At 48.8% G+C, this 15,033-nt stretch overlaps 2 protein-coding genes across 2 annotated transcripts; one reads left to right on the top strand and one right to left on the bottom strand.

Annotated features, from left to right (window-relative positions):
* Window positions 1–750: 750 nt before the first annotated feature.
* Window positions 751–14,745, bottom strand: Mon1a (MON1 homolog A, secretory trafficking associated). Its single transcript, XM_041677526.1, has 6 exons — window positions 14,453–14,745; window positions 5,457–5,596; window positions 3,557–4,042; window positions 1,901–2,666; window positions 1,107–1,254; window positions 751–1,018 (listed from the first exon to the last, which is right to left on the bottom strand). Exons 2-6 carry the CDS (start codon window positions 5,581–5,583, stop codon window positions 878–880), a joined length of 1,668 nt encoding a protein of 555 aa, XP_041533460.1. The 5' UTR covers window positions 5,584–5,596; window positions 14,453–14,745; the 3' UTR covers window positions 751–877.
* LOC121464499 (40S ribosomal protein S16-like) lies at window positions 9,880–10,413 on the top strand. Its single transcript, XM_041677527.1, has one exon. It carries the CDS (start codon window positions 9,918–9,920, stop codon window positions 10,356–10,358), a length of 441 nt encoding a protein of 146 aa, XP_041533461.1. The 5' UTR covers window positions 9,880–9,917; the 3' UTR covers window positions 10,359–10,413.
* Window positions 14,746–15,033: the final 288 nt, after the last annotated feature.

Below are 15,033 nucleotides of genomic sequence, written 5' to 3' on the forward strand. Positions count from 1 at the left end.
AGACAGATTCCTTCCAAAGGCCCTACAGATCAAGTGGGCTTCCTCTGGCTCATTCTTGGGGAGCTGTTCTGATGAAGTGGCTGGAGGAGATACAGGAACTAAGACAGCCCTTTATGGGTAGACCTAAGCATTCTCCTCAGAGGCCTGTGGCTACAGAGGATCGGGTTGCCTTGCCAAGGGCTCCTACCCAGAATCTGGCCTGGGTCATCTGCCCTTGTCTTTCTCGGTTCAGCCTGTGCTTAACTACAGCAGCCATGAACCAGAGTGCTGATGGCAGAACTGTCCTTGGAAGCATGGTCCGACCGAGGGCAGGCTGGCACTAGAGAAGACTGAGTGTGGGCAAAGATGGGAGTGGACAAGGGGAAGACAGTAGGGTACGTGTGAGCCCCTTACCTATGACAGGACTTCATGGAACCAGAACAGCCCCAAATGGAATCTGACTCCATATGAGGGGCCTAATGCTGGCAAAATCTGGAAGGAGAGGGGCTCAAATGAACATGTGCCCCCATATAAGGAATGTGTTGGGCTAGGAAGAAGGATTTTGTATCTATGTGAGAATGGATGGGTAAAGGAACCAGTGCCAGAGCTGGGTGTGGCGACACACACCTTTATTCCCAGCACTCAGGAGTTTGAGGACAGCTTGGCCCACATAGTGAGCTCCTGACAATTAAGGCTACATAGAGAGTACTGCGTAGAGTCTCAGAACCAAGCAAGCAAGCAAGCAAAGAACCAGTGGCAAAGCGCAACAAGTGTCTTTCTCAAAGCACTTTAATGCACGCACCAACCCACGGTCCCTGCCTGCTGGCTGGGCAGGAGAAGCCAGCCTCACCGGGAGGCTCTCACGGCTTCCCATGCCCAGTGTGCCTTCCCACTTCCATCAATAGGTGAGGGGTGTGAGGATGAAGAGCCGGTCTTCCTCTTTACGGATCCAGCGCATCAGCTTATGGATGGCACTGACAGCTGATGCCTTGGTTCCCAGTGGACTGTAGCACATGTAGAGCTCAAAGGCACCTGTCACCTGGAGGAATGGGCAAAGGGTCATCACCTAGAAAAGGCACGCTTCTTGTGGCATCTACCCAGTATCTGTTCATCTAGTGCCACCTTACCCAGGCTAGGAGGTTCTCATTGGGGCCTGTATAGTAGATGGTCTTGAGTGGGCGAGAGGCATTGTGAGCGCGGCTGTGCAGGTACTGGTAGAGGCCCAGCAGCCGCTCCTGCTCCTCTTCACTGGTGTATGGGGCCTCGATCTCAGGACTGCAGATGGAGAAGTTGGTTCACAAAGGAATGCCTTTCACTGTCTTCTCAGGAGAACTAGAAACACCTCTTTCTGGACAGGGAGGTTTTACTGCCTGTTCTCCCCAGATGCTCCCCATGACAGGATATAATCTTCTGATTACAGAAGACCACCCAGGACAGACTGGACCCTGCTTCCCCTGCCAGGTTCATAATAACCCTTTGGTACCCTTCCTTGGAGAGGCTGTTTCTGAGTTTAGGTACCTGAAGGAATACAAAGCCTAGAGCAGAGGAGGTTTCCTGGGAAACCTTCTGAGCCAAAAGTGGGGGTTGGGGGAGGCCATATCTGCCCAGCTCCTTTAGTGGAGGAGTGTGTGGGAAAAGGGTTCTGCATCCTGGCCTAGACCAAAATGACCCCAAAGGCAGAGTTACTTCAGGGACGGAGAAAACCTCTGTTTCAGCTTCTTTCCCAAATTGTTCCAGGCCTCACATATGTTGAAGTAGAGAGGTATATGCCCACCGAGTGATGCCCGAGGCAAACAGCCTCAGCATACCGGTACACTCTCAAAGGAGTGGTCCCTTTCAGGGCTCCATCTTAGGTCTCGGGACCAACCAGCCTCCCCCCATCTCTGCACCCTTGTTTCCCTGAAGCAGTGCCTCCTCTCACCTGGTGAAGAGTCCTGAGCTCTTTGACTTATAGAGGAAGTGACGAAGGTCAGGGATGCCCACTTGGGCAACGCTGTAGTAAGGTGTGCGCAGCGCCTCCCGCAGGGCCAAGTGGGCTCCCCGCTTTCGAAGGCGTTCCTGGAAGCGGCGGCGGCAGTCAGAGACTGCAAAGAAGTCTTCACGGTCAGTGGAGACCAGCAGCAGGCAGAGGTCGGTATCAGGTTCTAGGTAAGAGATGTGCGCGTGGAAGAAGCCGGCCGCATTGAACTTTGGCAGGCACACGGGGGTCCATGCCTCGCCCTCACGGAAGGATGAGGAGGAACTAATGAGGTTGAAAAGCAGGTGCAGGTCGATGGGATGCAGGAATTGGTCCTTGCGGCGCACCAGCGCCACCAGCTGGTTGCGGGCCAGCAAAATAGAAAAGACTAGGCTGCGAGCACGAGCCTGCTGCAGGCTGGCACTCACCGTGTCCCGCACTGCCGCTGCCAAGGGCAGGCAACGCGCTGCGCCCATCAGGAAACTCGGGTCTCGAGCCATTAGCTGCAGCAGGTTATCGGTGATTCGCTCCGAGCCTGAGAGCAGGCGCCGCAGGTCGTAGTTCTGCTTCTGCTGGAAGATGTGGCTCAGCTGCGCGCCAGTTAGAAGGCTCAGGATCTGGTAGTAGATGTACAGTAGCTCCTGGGCCAGCTCCTGGGCCGACTGCCGCGTGCGGGCCACCGCCACCAGCACCAGAGGGCTCCGGCGTACGAATACTACCTTGTAGCCATCTGAGGGTGTGGGCAGGGGGTCAGCTTCAGCCCTCCTCCCAGAAGCCCTCCCGGACAGGCTTTCCCAGTGGGCTTCACTTTCCAGGGTTTCCTTGCTGGGAGCTCTGAATTCAGTAGGGGCTTATTGATTGTGGGTAGTCAGTCACCTCTCTTCCCTGACACCTGCTTCCAAACCTGACTCTCAGACACACAAGCTCTTCAGGAAAACATATTCTTTGTTTGCTTTTAGAGACAGCGTCTCAAGTAGCCTACCTAGGTTGACCCGTCTGAGACTGGCTAATGCGGCAGAGGTTGATCCTTCTTTTTTTTTTTTTTTTTGGTTTTTCGAGACAGGATTTCTCTGTGGCTTTGGAGCCTGTCCTGGAACTAGCTCTGTAGACCAGGTTGGTCTCGAACTCACAGAGATCCGCCTGCCTCTGCCTCCCGAGTGCTGGGATTAAAGGCGTGCGCCACCATCGCCCGGCTAGAGGTTGATCCTTCTGCCTCCACTTTCCAAGTGCTGGAATTTATAGGCAGATCTATATCACCAGGCCCAGCTTAGGGAAACACATTTTATGCTAAATGCTAACTCAATTGGCAAGGGATCTAAGCTAGATCTTTTTTTAAAAATTTATTCATAATTTTTGTCTTTGCCCCAAAAAACTGCCTTTAGTTCTCACCACAGCCCTGCCACCTCAGGAGGCTGATACTGTTATCCTACTTCAGTAAGAGCCCGAGGCTCAGAGAGATGGAAGGACTTTACTCTCAGGCAAATAGCACAACCCAGCTTTCTAGGTGTGTGTGTGTGTGTGTGTGTGTGTGTGTGTGTGTGTGCACGTGCGTGTGTAAAACCTGGTATGAATAAACCCTGCCACTGGAGCCTTCCCCACAACCCTCTTCAGGTGGCTCACCTGCATGGATGGAGCGAATAGCATTCTTGTCTGCCTCCAGGAAGGACACCAGAGCAACCATGACACCCATGGTGCTGGAAAGTGCTTCCTCAGACCCATAGCGAGAATACACAGGCTTCCCTGCCTCACTCAGTACAAACACATGCTTCTGGTGGAGGCGCCATGCCTCCGTGGCGTCCTCCTCATCCCCTTCAGTTGTGCCCTCTTGAGAAGGCTCTGTGGCTGATCGTCCAGCTGCTCCCTGGGGCTCCTGCCAGTCTTCTGAGCTTCCTGGTAGCATTTCCTCCTGCAGGTCACGGGCCACCCCTGTCAGTTGGGTACTCAGCTCACTGAAGTCCTGGCTGATCTGGCGCATGTCTGTAGGCAGTGGCGGGGGACTTCCAGCATACTCTTTGGGGCTGTCCCCAGAAGCTTCCCTGTCTTCTGACTCTGTCAGGTCTTCATAGGAACGTGCATGGACAAACATGGCACCCTCCTGCCCCGCACCTGCAGACCAAAAGCACTGGTACTTAGATGGGTAGCTGCTGGCAGATACGCAGCACTCACCAAGGAGATGTCTAGAGGGTTGCTGCCTGTCTTGATGGGCCCAAGCTACTGTCCGCCCTACCACTGTCTCCCATGCATTATGCTCATCTACAGCCTAAAGGGCCTTGGTCTCCAGGCAGCATAGAAATTGATATCTACCTTTCCCTCACTAACACTGAACAGCTCACCGCCTTGCCCATTCCAAACACACTGGCCTTTATCCATCTGCGCTTTGGACCCCCTCCACACACACACACACACACACACACACACACACACTCACTCACACACACATGCAAGAGCTCTGCACCTGCTATGCACCTGGACGGCATCCCCGTCTCCCCATGTGGGTGAGTACCTGTAACAATTCCACTCTCGGGTAAGATGTAGTTTGATTTCCTTTGGAACACTATCCAGTTATTGGTCACTACAGTGGTATCCCTTAAGAATACAAATTTAGTTTTTAACCCTCTCCATCCATGAGGGAGGGCTACCATAGCCCCTGACCACTAACCTGTGGCTTCTCCAGGACAGGATCCACGTTGGGCTTCTCTTACATATTTTTGGGGTGCTGGAATCTAAGGACTGAGGCATACTAGGCAAGTACTTGGCTAATGAGGTAAAGCCCTAACCCCTACTTAGTTTTCTTCTTTTGGAGATACGGTCTTACTACACAGCCCCAGCTAGCCTGGTATTCATTATGTAGCCCCAGGCTGGCAGGCCATGATCTCACACTAATCCTGCCTCCACCCACAGCTGCTGGGATTACAGGTGGACACCACCATGTCGAGCTCTTTTTTTCCTTGTGAAACTCAGTTTGAAAAATTTTTTAAAATATTTATTTCTTTATTATGCATACAATATTTTGTCTGTGTGTATGCCTGCAGGCCAGAAGAGGGCACCAGACCCCATTACAGATGGTTGTGAGCCATCATGTGGTTGCTGGGAATTGAACTCAGGACCTTTGGAAGAGCAGGCAATGCTCTTAACCTCTGAGCCATCTTTCTAGCCCCTCAGTTTGAATTTTTATTAAAAGACATTTTAGCCTGGCAATGGTGGCACGCACCTTTAATCCCAGTACTCAGGCAGAGGCAGGCGGATCTCTGTGAGGCCAGCCTGGTCTACAGAAAAGAAAAAGAAAAGCAATGTTTTAAATAGAGACTTTTTCCTTATTTTTCTCATAAGGGACAGGTCCTCACAGTTGTCTAGTGCAAATGGCAAGAAAGGTAAGATGGAAACAGCCCTGCTCTCTGCAGGATTCCCAGCATGCAGCAAACACCCAGTGGATGAGCAAACGCACAATGAGTTCACAAGAGTGCTGTGAGCCGTACCTCCCCCTGGAGGCGTGGCTGCGGACTGCATGCTCTACCCGTACCTGGCTCGGTTCCCTGGGTCAGTCCTGGCGTGGGGCTCTCGGCTCTCTCCATACTTTGGCCATCAGAAGGAGCCAATGTGCCATCAGGGCATTCACTGCTTCTTTTCCTCTGCATGTCAGCAGCCATCTTTGGGGCTGTCCTATGAGGTAAAAACAAACAAAGAAACAAACAAATGCATCACCGAGGGAAAGAAGTGAAGTGCTGGTAGCCACTGGTGTAATCAATAGGGCTAAGCTTCTTACCAGGACCCCCTAAGTCAAATCTCTGGGAAATGACTTCTGGGTTTTCTCTCACAAAAAATTAAGTTTTAGCCAGGTGGTAGTGGCTCACGCCTTTAATCCTAGCACTTGGGAGGTAGAGGCTGGTGGGTCTCTGTGAGTTCAAGGCCAGCCTTGGCTACAAAGTGAGTTCCAGGGCAGGGCAGCCAGGTCTGTCTTGAAAAACTAATAAATAAAAAAAAAATGAAGTTTTAAGATTTTTTTTTCTGGATGTGAAAATGAATGTACCTCTAATCCCAGGACTCAGGAGGCAGAGTCAGGAGAATTGCCCAGAGTACCAGGCTGGCTGCAGCTACATAGTAAAGCCTTGTTTTAAAAACTAAAACCTAGCCGGGCGGTGGTGGCGCACGCCTTTAATCCCAGCACTTGGGAGGCAGAGGCAGGCGGATCTCTGTGAGTTCGAGGCCAGCCTGGTCTACAAGAGCTAGTTCCAGGACAGGCTCCAAAACCACAGAGAAACCCTGTCTCGAAAAAAAAAAAAAAAAAAAAACTAAAACCAAAACCTGTTTCTCTCCCTCTCCATCCCATCTTCTCTCTCCTTTTCTGGAAATTGAACCCAGGGCCTTGTACATAATGGGTAGACACTTTACCACTAAACCGTACCCAGCCATCATGTTCCTCTTCTGATTACAAAAGACACATTCATCACAGAAAGCATGGAAACACAGGAAAGTGTGGGGAAACCTCACTCATTCTCCCCACCGTTCAATCTTAGACACGCTGACAGTGTTAGCTGCTATTATTATTTGCTCTTTTACCTTTTGTTTGTTTTTAAGGGTTTCACTGTGCAGCCTTGGCTGTCCTGGAACTCACTCTGTAAATCAGGCTGGCCTCGAACTCACAGAAATCCACGTGTCTTTGCTTCCTGGGTGCTGCGATTAAAGGCGTGTACCACGACATCAGTTTAAAAACATTCATTTTAACCTACATTTAAAATACTTATTTAGAGTCAGGTGTGGTGGTGCACGCCCTTAATCCCAACATCAGGAGCCAAAGGTAGGTGGATCTCTGTGAGTTTGAGGTCAGCCTGGTCTACAGAGTGAATTCCAGAACAGCCAGAGCAGTTACACAGAGAAACTCTGTCTCAGAAAACTAAAAACAACAAACAAAAAAATTATTTAGAAGCTAGAGAGATGGTTCAGTAGTTAAGAACACTCGTTTTTGCAGAGGATCTGGGTTCTATTCCCAGCACAAATAAGATACACAAAGGAAGAGGACCAGAAGGAAGTAACACTGTCAGGACAACCACCAGTATTTGTACAATAGCAGTTCCAGTACTTGGAAGGTTGAAGCAGAAGGATTGTTCAAAGTTTTGGGTCAGCCTGAAATACATAGTGAAACCCTGTCTCAAAAAAATTCAAGTACAGTTAGAATGCTACAAAGTGTATGTGGGTTAATTTATCTAATTCAGAGTAGATTAACTTATATGAGCTAAGAACTGAGGCTGAGAGTTTGTCTGGTGTTACTACAGGAGGGGAGAACTTGATATAGGAATTGAAACACTTCTATAATGCTGCTTTCACTCCACGTTCTACCACAAATTTCCCATGAAAAACTGAATTTACCATGGACGGGCTGCATGCCTTTGATTGCAGCACCAGGACTGCAAAGGCAGGTGGATCCCTATGAGTTTGAGGTCAGCTTGAACTACAGAGACAAGGTACAGGCCAGCCAGAGTTACAAAAAGAGACACTGTCTTAAAAAAAAAAATAAGGGTTGGATGTGGTATTGCACATCTTTATCCCAGCACCTGGAGGCAGAGGCAGGCGGATCTCTCTGGCCAGTCTGGTCTATGACGTAGTGAGTTCCAGGATTTCCAGAGCTACATAGAGGGTCCCTGTCTGAAAAAAAAAAATTGAATTGATCAACAGGATTTTTTTGTTTGTATTTTTTTGTTGTTGTTGTTGTTTTTGTTTTTTGAGGCAGGGTTTCTCTGTGTAGCCCTGGCTGTCCTGGAACTCACTTTGTAGATTTGGGGTTGCAGGTTATTTGTGAGGCTTGTTATATGTATGCTGGATTTCAACTCCATTCCTCACAGTTTTGAGAAAATACTCAACCACTGAGCTATCCCTCCAGCTCCTGTCTGGAAATAATTCGGAGTAGCTTCCTTCCAAGCCATGACCCATTCTACCAGCATCAGAACACGGCCTTCCACATGCTGTGGCATGGGAATCCATAGCCAGGAGATTATGTATAAGCTCTTAATACTTCAGAGTCAAAGCTGTCTAGGATTAGTGTCAAAGCTGAGGGGGCTGGGAAATGCAGAGAGTTCCACAGACAACTGCTAAGCAGTTAGATTTCTGCCACAGCATCTCCAGATCTATTCTCTCTGGAATCTGTTACATCCAGATATTATTCTACCAATGACTCTCCAAATCAACTCCTGACATATCCTCATTCTCCCTCCCCCTCTTCCATCCCTTAGCCTATCTTTTTTATTTTTTCGGACCATGTCTCACTTTATGGCTAAGGCTGCTCTGCTTTCCTGAGGTTCACTAAGTAATAATGTCTCTTCTCCCAAGTCCTGGCATATCTTGGCTTACTTTTCTTTCCTAAAGCACTTTCCACTCTTGGCTTCTAGTATACCACTCTCTTTCCTTAGTTCCCCTTCTGGTGGTTTCGCTGCAACCTCCATTTCACCCCAGCTTGATCTGAAACGCCCCATCCCGTCTCTCTCCAAACCCTGCCCTCTCACACTATGTCCAATAAAGGGAAGGCACCAAAAAGTCTATTCTGCATTCCTGGCGGCCTCAGCAGTTCCTCCCCTGAAGTTGCCAGCAGCCCACGTACCTGCCTAAGGTGGTCAGCTTTTGATCATACTTGGGTATAAACCCAGCTGTGGTGGACACGTCATCACCCCTCAACTACAGGCTATATAACCTCCCTGCTTCAGTTCAGATGCACGACTTCTCTGGCCTCAATCTCTGGGACTGGAGAACTCACCTGAGAGTTGCTTTGCTTAAATAAACCTGCTATTTTACTTTTTCAATTCGGCTTGATCTGGCTTACTGCATTGCCTTGGTGGAGAAACCTATTATTCATGGACAGAAAACCCATTATTTCGTGGACTACTCATCTGAGCCTTTTTACAGTTCCAATTGGAGGGGCCCAGAGTTCAGTCCTTGCTTCTCTTCTGTCTTCATTCAGGGCCTCTGTGACCTTTTTTTGGTTTCATAGTTATAAATTACTTCTACACGTTAATGGGTCTAGCCCCAATCTTCCTTTTATTTACCGGCAGACACACATAATTGTTTAGTTTGCCATCTTAAGCTTATGCGTCCAAAACCAAGATCCCAATTTATCCTCTCTTTAAAGGATGTTCCTTAGATTGGCGGTGGTGGTGCACGCCTTTAATCCTAGTTCGAGGCCAGCCTGGTCTATAAGAGCTAGTTCCAGGTCGGGCTCCAAAAGCTACGGAGAAACCCTGTCTTGAAAAATAAATTAAAAAAAAAAAAAGGATGTTCCTTGCTAGGTGTGGTGGCACACACCCAAAATCCTAGCACTTGAAAAGGTACAAAGCAACAAGTTCTGTCTTATCTAAGTGAGACCTTGTCTCAAAACAAACAAACAAACAAACAAACAAAAAACACCCAAAAGACAAAAAGACAGAAGGGTGGTTGGAAGTTGGCTCAACAGTTAAAAATATTTACTGCTGTTCTAGAAGACCCAAGTTTGGTTCCCAGGCCTACAACTGCCTATAACCTCCACTCCAAGAAGCAGATGTCCTCTTCTGGCCTCCACAGGGCGGGCACACAAGTGGCAAACATTTACAGAGATATGAGGGATGACTCAGTCCATGAAGTGCTTGCCTTGCAAACAAGAAGACATGAATCCCATGCCCAGAACCAATGTGAAGATGCTGGGTTTAGGGCCACTTGTGATCCCAGTGCTGTGGAAGCAGACACAAGAGGATACATAGTGAGTTTAGTCTTCATGAGGCCCTGTCTTTTAACACAAAACTGAGCACTGTGGCTCAGGGCCTATAATCCCAAAACTTCATAGGCTAATGCCAGAAGGTTGCTGAAAGATTGGGGCTAGTCTGTGAGTGAGACCTTATCTCAAAGACAGACAGGGGATGAGGCTGTTGCTTAGTTCAATCTTCATCTCTGCATTAAAAAAAGCTCTGCAGCTTTTCCGGTGGTGGCGCCGCGCGGTGAGGACCTCGTGTTCATACTCGCAGCTATGCCAGCCAAGGGTCCGCTGCAGTCCGTGCAAGTCTTCGGACGCAAGAAGACAGCCACAGCCGTGGCGCACTGCACACGGGGGAACGGGCTCATCAAGGTGAACGGACGTCCCCTGGAGATGATAGAGCCGCGCACGCTGCAGTACAAGTTACTGGTGCCTGTTCTGCTGCTGGGCAAGGAGCGATTCGCGGGTGTGGATATCCGGGTCCGTGTGAAGGGTGGTGGTCATGTGGCCCAAATTTATGCTATCCGACAGTCCATCTCCAAAGCCCTGGTGGCCTACTACCAAAAGTATGTGGATGAGGCCTCTAAGAAGGAGATCAAAGATATCCTCATCCAGTATGATCGGACCCTGCTTGTAGCTGATCCTCGGCGCTGTGAATCCAAAGAGTTCAGAGGTCCTGGTGCCAGTGCTCGATACCAGAAATCCTACCGATAAGCCCAACTCAAGGATCAGGGTTTACCTTTGTAATAAACATCCTAGGGTTTTAATGTTTAAAAAAAAAAAAAGCTCTGCATAGTGACATTCACTTCTAATCCTAGTGCTTGAGAAGTAGAGGCAGCAGCTTGGGATACCTAGCTTAAAAAATTAAAATAAGGGGCAGGGAAAAAAATAAAATAAAATATAATGTAGGCAGAGGCTGTTGTTGTGGTACATGTCTGTAATCCCAGCACTTCAAAGAGTTGAGAAAAGAGTGTCACCATCAGTCATGAGTTTGTGGGCATCCCGAACTAGAGTGAATCCAAGGCCAGTCTAGCTACAGTGTCTCAATAAAACCCAAATTAGGGCTTAGGGATATAACCTCGTTGATAGAGTGCCTGCCTATAATTCATAAAGCTCTGGGTTTGAGTCCTGCACTGTATAAAACCATGTATGGGACTGGGGAGAAAGCGCTTGCCAGTTAAGCTTAAGAACCTGAGTTGAATCCTCTGTAAAAAAAAAAAAAAAAAAAAAAAGCTGGGCAAGATGGGTGGTGGGGTCACATGCCTTTAACTCAGCACTTGGGAGGCAGAAACAGGCGGATGTCTAAGTTAGAGGCGAGCCTGGTCTGCAGAGTAGAGGAGGATAGTCAAGGCTACCCAGAGAAACCTTGTCTCAAAAAAACCAAAAAGAGTGAGGGATTTTTTTTCTTCTGTTTTTGCAGAGGACTGAAATAAATGTCCTGGGATCCACGTTGGGTGGCTTACAACAACCAGCTCCTAGGAGACCCAATGCTCTCTTTTGGCCTCAGGCGCCCATACACACATATGTATACACATTCATATACATGAATAAAAGCTAAATCTTTAAATAAACACGTGTAGTGACACACCTGTAATTTCAACTCTTGGGAGGTGGAGGCAAGAAGATCACAAGTTAATTTCCTTAACTATATGAGTTTGAAGTCAACCTGGGATATATGTCTCAAAAACATAGTAAGTGGGGTCTGAGAGATGGCTCTGCAGTTTAGATCAGAGCATATACGTCTCTTGGAGAAGACTTGGGCTTGATTCCCAGCATCCGGGTTAGGCAGTAGACAACTGCTTGTACTCCAGCTCCAGTGGCTCCAATGCCCTCTTCTGGCCTCTTAGGGTACTACACTCACATGCACAACTCCCCTCCTCCACATAAACAAATAAAATTAAATTAAATTAAAATAAATTTAAATAAAATTAAAATATTAAAAATGAGTAAATAATAGTGGGAGGAAGACAGCAAGACAAAAATGGTTCTTTTCACAGAATAACTTATGAATGTTAAGTGATAAATGCTTGTAGCTAATAGCTGATAATTTCTTTTTCTTTTTTTTTCAAGATAGGGTTAATCTGTGCAGTCCCGGCCTTCTCGGAACTCATTCTGTAAACCAGGCTGGCCTTGAACCCAGAGATCCATCAATTTCTGCCTTCTGAGTGCTGGGAATAAAGGTGTGAGCCACCACACTGGGCTCAATAGGCGACCATTTCTTATCAATTCGTGATTATCTGATCGGTCCAAGCCACCATTATCTCTCTAGCAAATTATTGCCACAGCCTCCTTACCAGTCCTGATGTGTCCCACCACTTTGCCCTGGCATTCAAGGTGAGCCTCTGGAAACAGGTCAGGTGACGTCGTTCCTCTGCTCACAGGTCTGCAATACCTTCGCCTCACTTAGCAAGAAAATCAGCTTCCTCCTGAAGGCACAAGGCCCTTCCCCCTTATTTCTCCAAGCTTATTTTCTGCCCCTTCTTCCCACCCCTCTGCTACATCAGCTCAGCTTATCCTGAACACCTCTTCACGTAACCTTTGCCCTTACTCTATCCTCACCCGGCTTACTTTATAGCCCTTTCTAGGCTAGTCCATGACTCACTCCCTCACTTCAGCTTGTTGCTGAAGCACCTTACCAGAGAAGCCTTTCCCGCAATAAACCTCTTCACTCTGATTTTTTTTCTAGATTGAAGGCCACCCTCCATGAGGCCTGCTACACACGAGACATATGCAAGGGAATTAAACCAACATCTAATGAATAAATATCTTTGGCAGAGAAAGAAAATGAAAGGTCTGTGACAGCGAGGAGGAGACAGAAATCTTTAATAAATAAATAAAAAAAATTAAAAAAAAAAGAAACATCTCCACCTACAAAAGGAAATAAACTACAGGATACGGAAGAAAAAAAAAAAAAAGAAAGGTCTGTAACAAACACCAGCTTTACAGGTACCTGGGATCAGGCAAGAAAACCTTTGTCTATATAGACAGCTTGTCTTTGAAAGTAATCAAGTCTTCAGGAAAAACAGCTCTGTAGTTAGAGGGACTGGTTTTACTGGTCTCAGTTTTCTCACTTATAAAATGGTATGGAATGGAAGCCGGACAGTGGTGGCACATGCCTTTAATCCCAGCACTTGGAAGGCAGAGGCAGGCAGATCTCTGTGAGTTTGAGGCCAGTCTGGTCTACAGAGCAAGTTCCAGGACAGCCAGAGCTATTGTTACACCGAGCAATCCTGCCTGAAATAATTAATTAATTAATTAAAGCAAGCAAGCTATGGAATGGAGATATCCTTCAAACAGCTGCCTCTGATTTATGGGGTGGTAAGACTAAATGAGATAATACACGTGATCTGGCTATAAAGAGTAGGCATATCATATACTCAGTTACTGTTATTAGCACATTGTGGTCATTCTTAGCATTCAGACTGCCAAATCCGGTGGTCTCTGTCCTTCAAATGAATTTGGGAATTTGCTCAGTAAGCCAGGACCTGATGGATGACCTTAGGAAGCCAGGTGAACTCCAGTTTGAAGGCTTCCCCACAACCCCCACCCCAATGTCAGGTCAAAGAGTCATGCATGCACCTTAGCCTCAGAGTACCAAGTAAACTGGCTGATCTCTGGCTCTTCCAAGTTTACCTCCTGGGTCTGCATAATTCCCCTCTTTGTGGTCTTGTACTTCTGGTTTAAAGATCCAAACAAGTTCTACACCAGCTTCACTCTGTCAGTATGTCTTTTGTGCTTCCAGTAAGGAGCCCAGTGTTTCTGAGTATACCCAGCCTGGTACCTGCCTGGGGAAGGGATCAGGGTCAGCTGTCTAGAGCTTTTCTTACAACAGTTCCTCTGCCATGTGAGATCACACAGCATCTTTATCCTCTCCGAGGTCGGGCCTGGTGAAGCAAACAGCTTTCTGGACCCCCACCCTCTCAGGCAGGAAGGTCGAGTGGATCTGGTCAAGCCCACCTCTCACCTCCACCGGAGCTTTAACTTTTAACTGGAAAACTGGGCCTGAAACAGTTAGGCATGAAGCTCCAGAAATCTCCACAGGAACACTTTTTAGGCAGCTCCTCTAAATGTCCGCAGGGCATGCAACTTTTCCTAGAAGCTCCCAGCAGCCTGTGAGTGAGCCACCGAAAGAACTGGTGTTATCCCTCCCTCAGAGGGCTCCTGAGAGGGGAGGGTCTTGCCCCTTCTTACTGGCTCCTCCCCGTTCTGACAGGGCTACGCCTTTGGCCTTGACCGTTTGGTCTACCAGGGAGGGTGAAGCAGAATGTTTGACAGAAGGGGCCAGTTGAGGCTGTGCTGTGGGTGTTTGGGCAGGACGCCTACTTTACACTGAGCCTAGCCTGATCCTGGTCACCTCTGGAGGCCACTCCCCTTCCTGACAAAGGCTGCTCACATTTCCCAAGCAAACTCCCCTAGTGTAAGGGCAGCCTCGTTATCTGAGAAAGGACACCCTTGAGAACGAAGTCGCAAGACTACGACCCTTCCATGAGCTGCCTTGCTCACTCCACCTCTCTGTCCCTTTTTAAGAGACTCGAAGGGCCAAATACGTCCGAATTGGGGGTTGGTGTCTTACCCAGCTACTGCTGCCTATGGGACATTGCCCTCCCGGCCAAAGAATGAGTTCTCGCCTCATCCATTCATATTGCCCAATTGGGGCCAGCTGGCTGAAGGACCCCAAAGAGACGCAGTACTCCTATCGGGGCAGTAGATGGCCGGGACCCCCCAGATTTCAAGCCCCTCCCTCTAAAGATGACAGCTTGCCCGCCTCTCGCCGCCCCCAGGCCACGTGGGTTGGCAGTCGAACTCACCTGTTTCTTGGGGGAACACAGGACCTACGGAGGGTGCCACTCACTGCCCTCTGCCAGACCCCTGGGGGGATATGAGTGTCCAGCCGTGCCTGGCCTGAGAGTGCAACTTCGTGGGGCTACCGCCCCTGGAGGATACAGACATGCCGATGAACCGACCTCTCCTGCTCACCCTTAACCGGTCACCGGCGCAGAAAGACAGCTTTCACCGGCCTGTGGTGGCGGAGGCCCGGTTCCAGCCGCTTGGCCAGTCCCAGCCCGCCCCTCAGTGCATTGTGGGAAATGTAGTCCGTAGCTCTCCGCAGTCTAAGCACTGCGGGAGCGGTTCCGGGCTCTGGAGCCCGGCAGAGCCAGAGGCGGGGTCTGACCCAGGTCCGGGGTTGCCTCACCTGGCACCGCCTTCTTCCGTGTCTTAGAGGCCGGCCCCTTACTCCTCCCCCAAAGTGCCTAGAGGTTTGCTTCAAGGGACGATAAGGACCTTGGTGTCTCCTCACTGATCGTAGGAGGAAAATGTGATTTTAGGAAATTGGATAAATGTCGTTAGTGAACCCAGCCACACTGATGGATGTAGACTTACCGAAAAG

Source organism: Microtus oregoni, unplaced genomic scaffold (genome assembly GCF_018167655.1).
Source record: "Microtus oregoni isolate MIOR12 unplaced genomic scaffold, Mior012 000028F_ref0000031, whole genome shotgun sequence".
NCBI lineage: Eukaryota > Metazoa > Chordata > Mammalia > Rodentia > Cricetidae > Microtus > Microtus oregoni.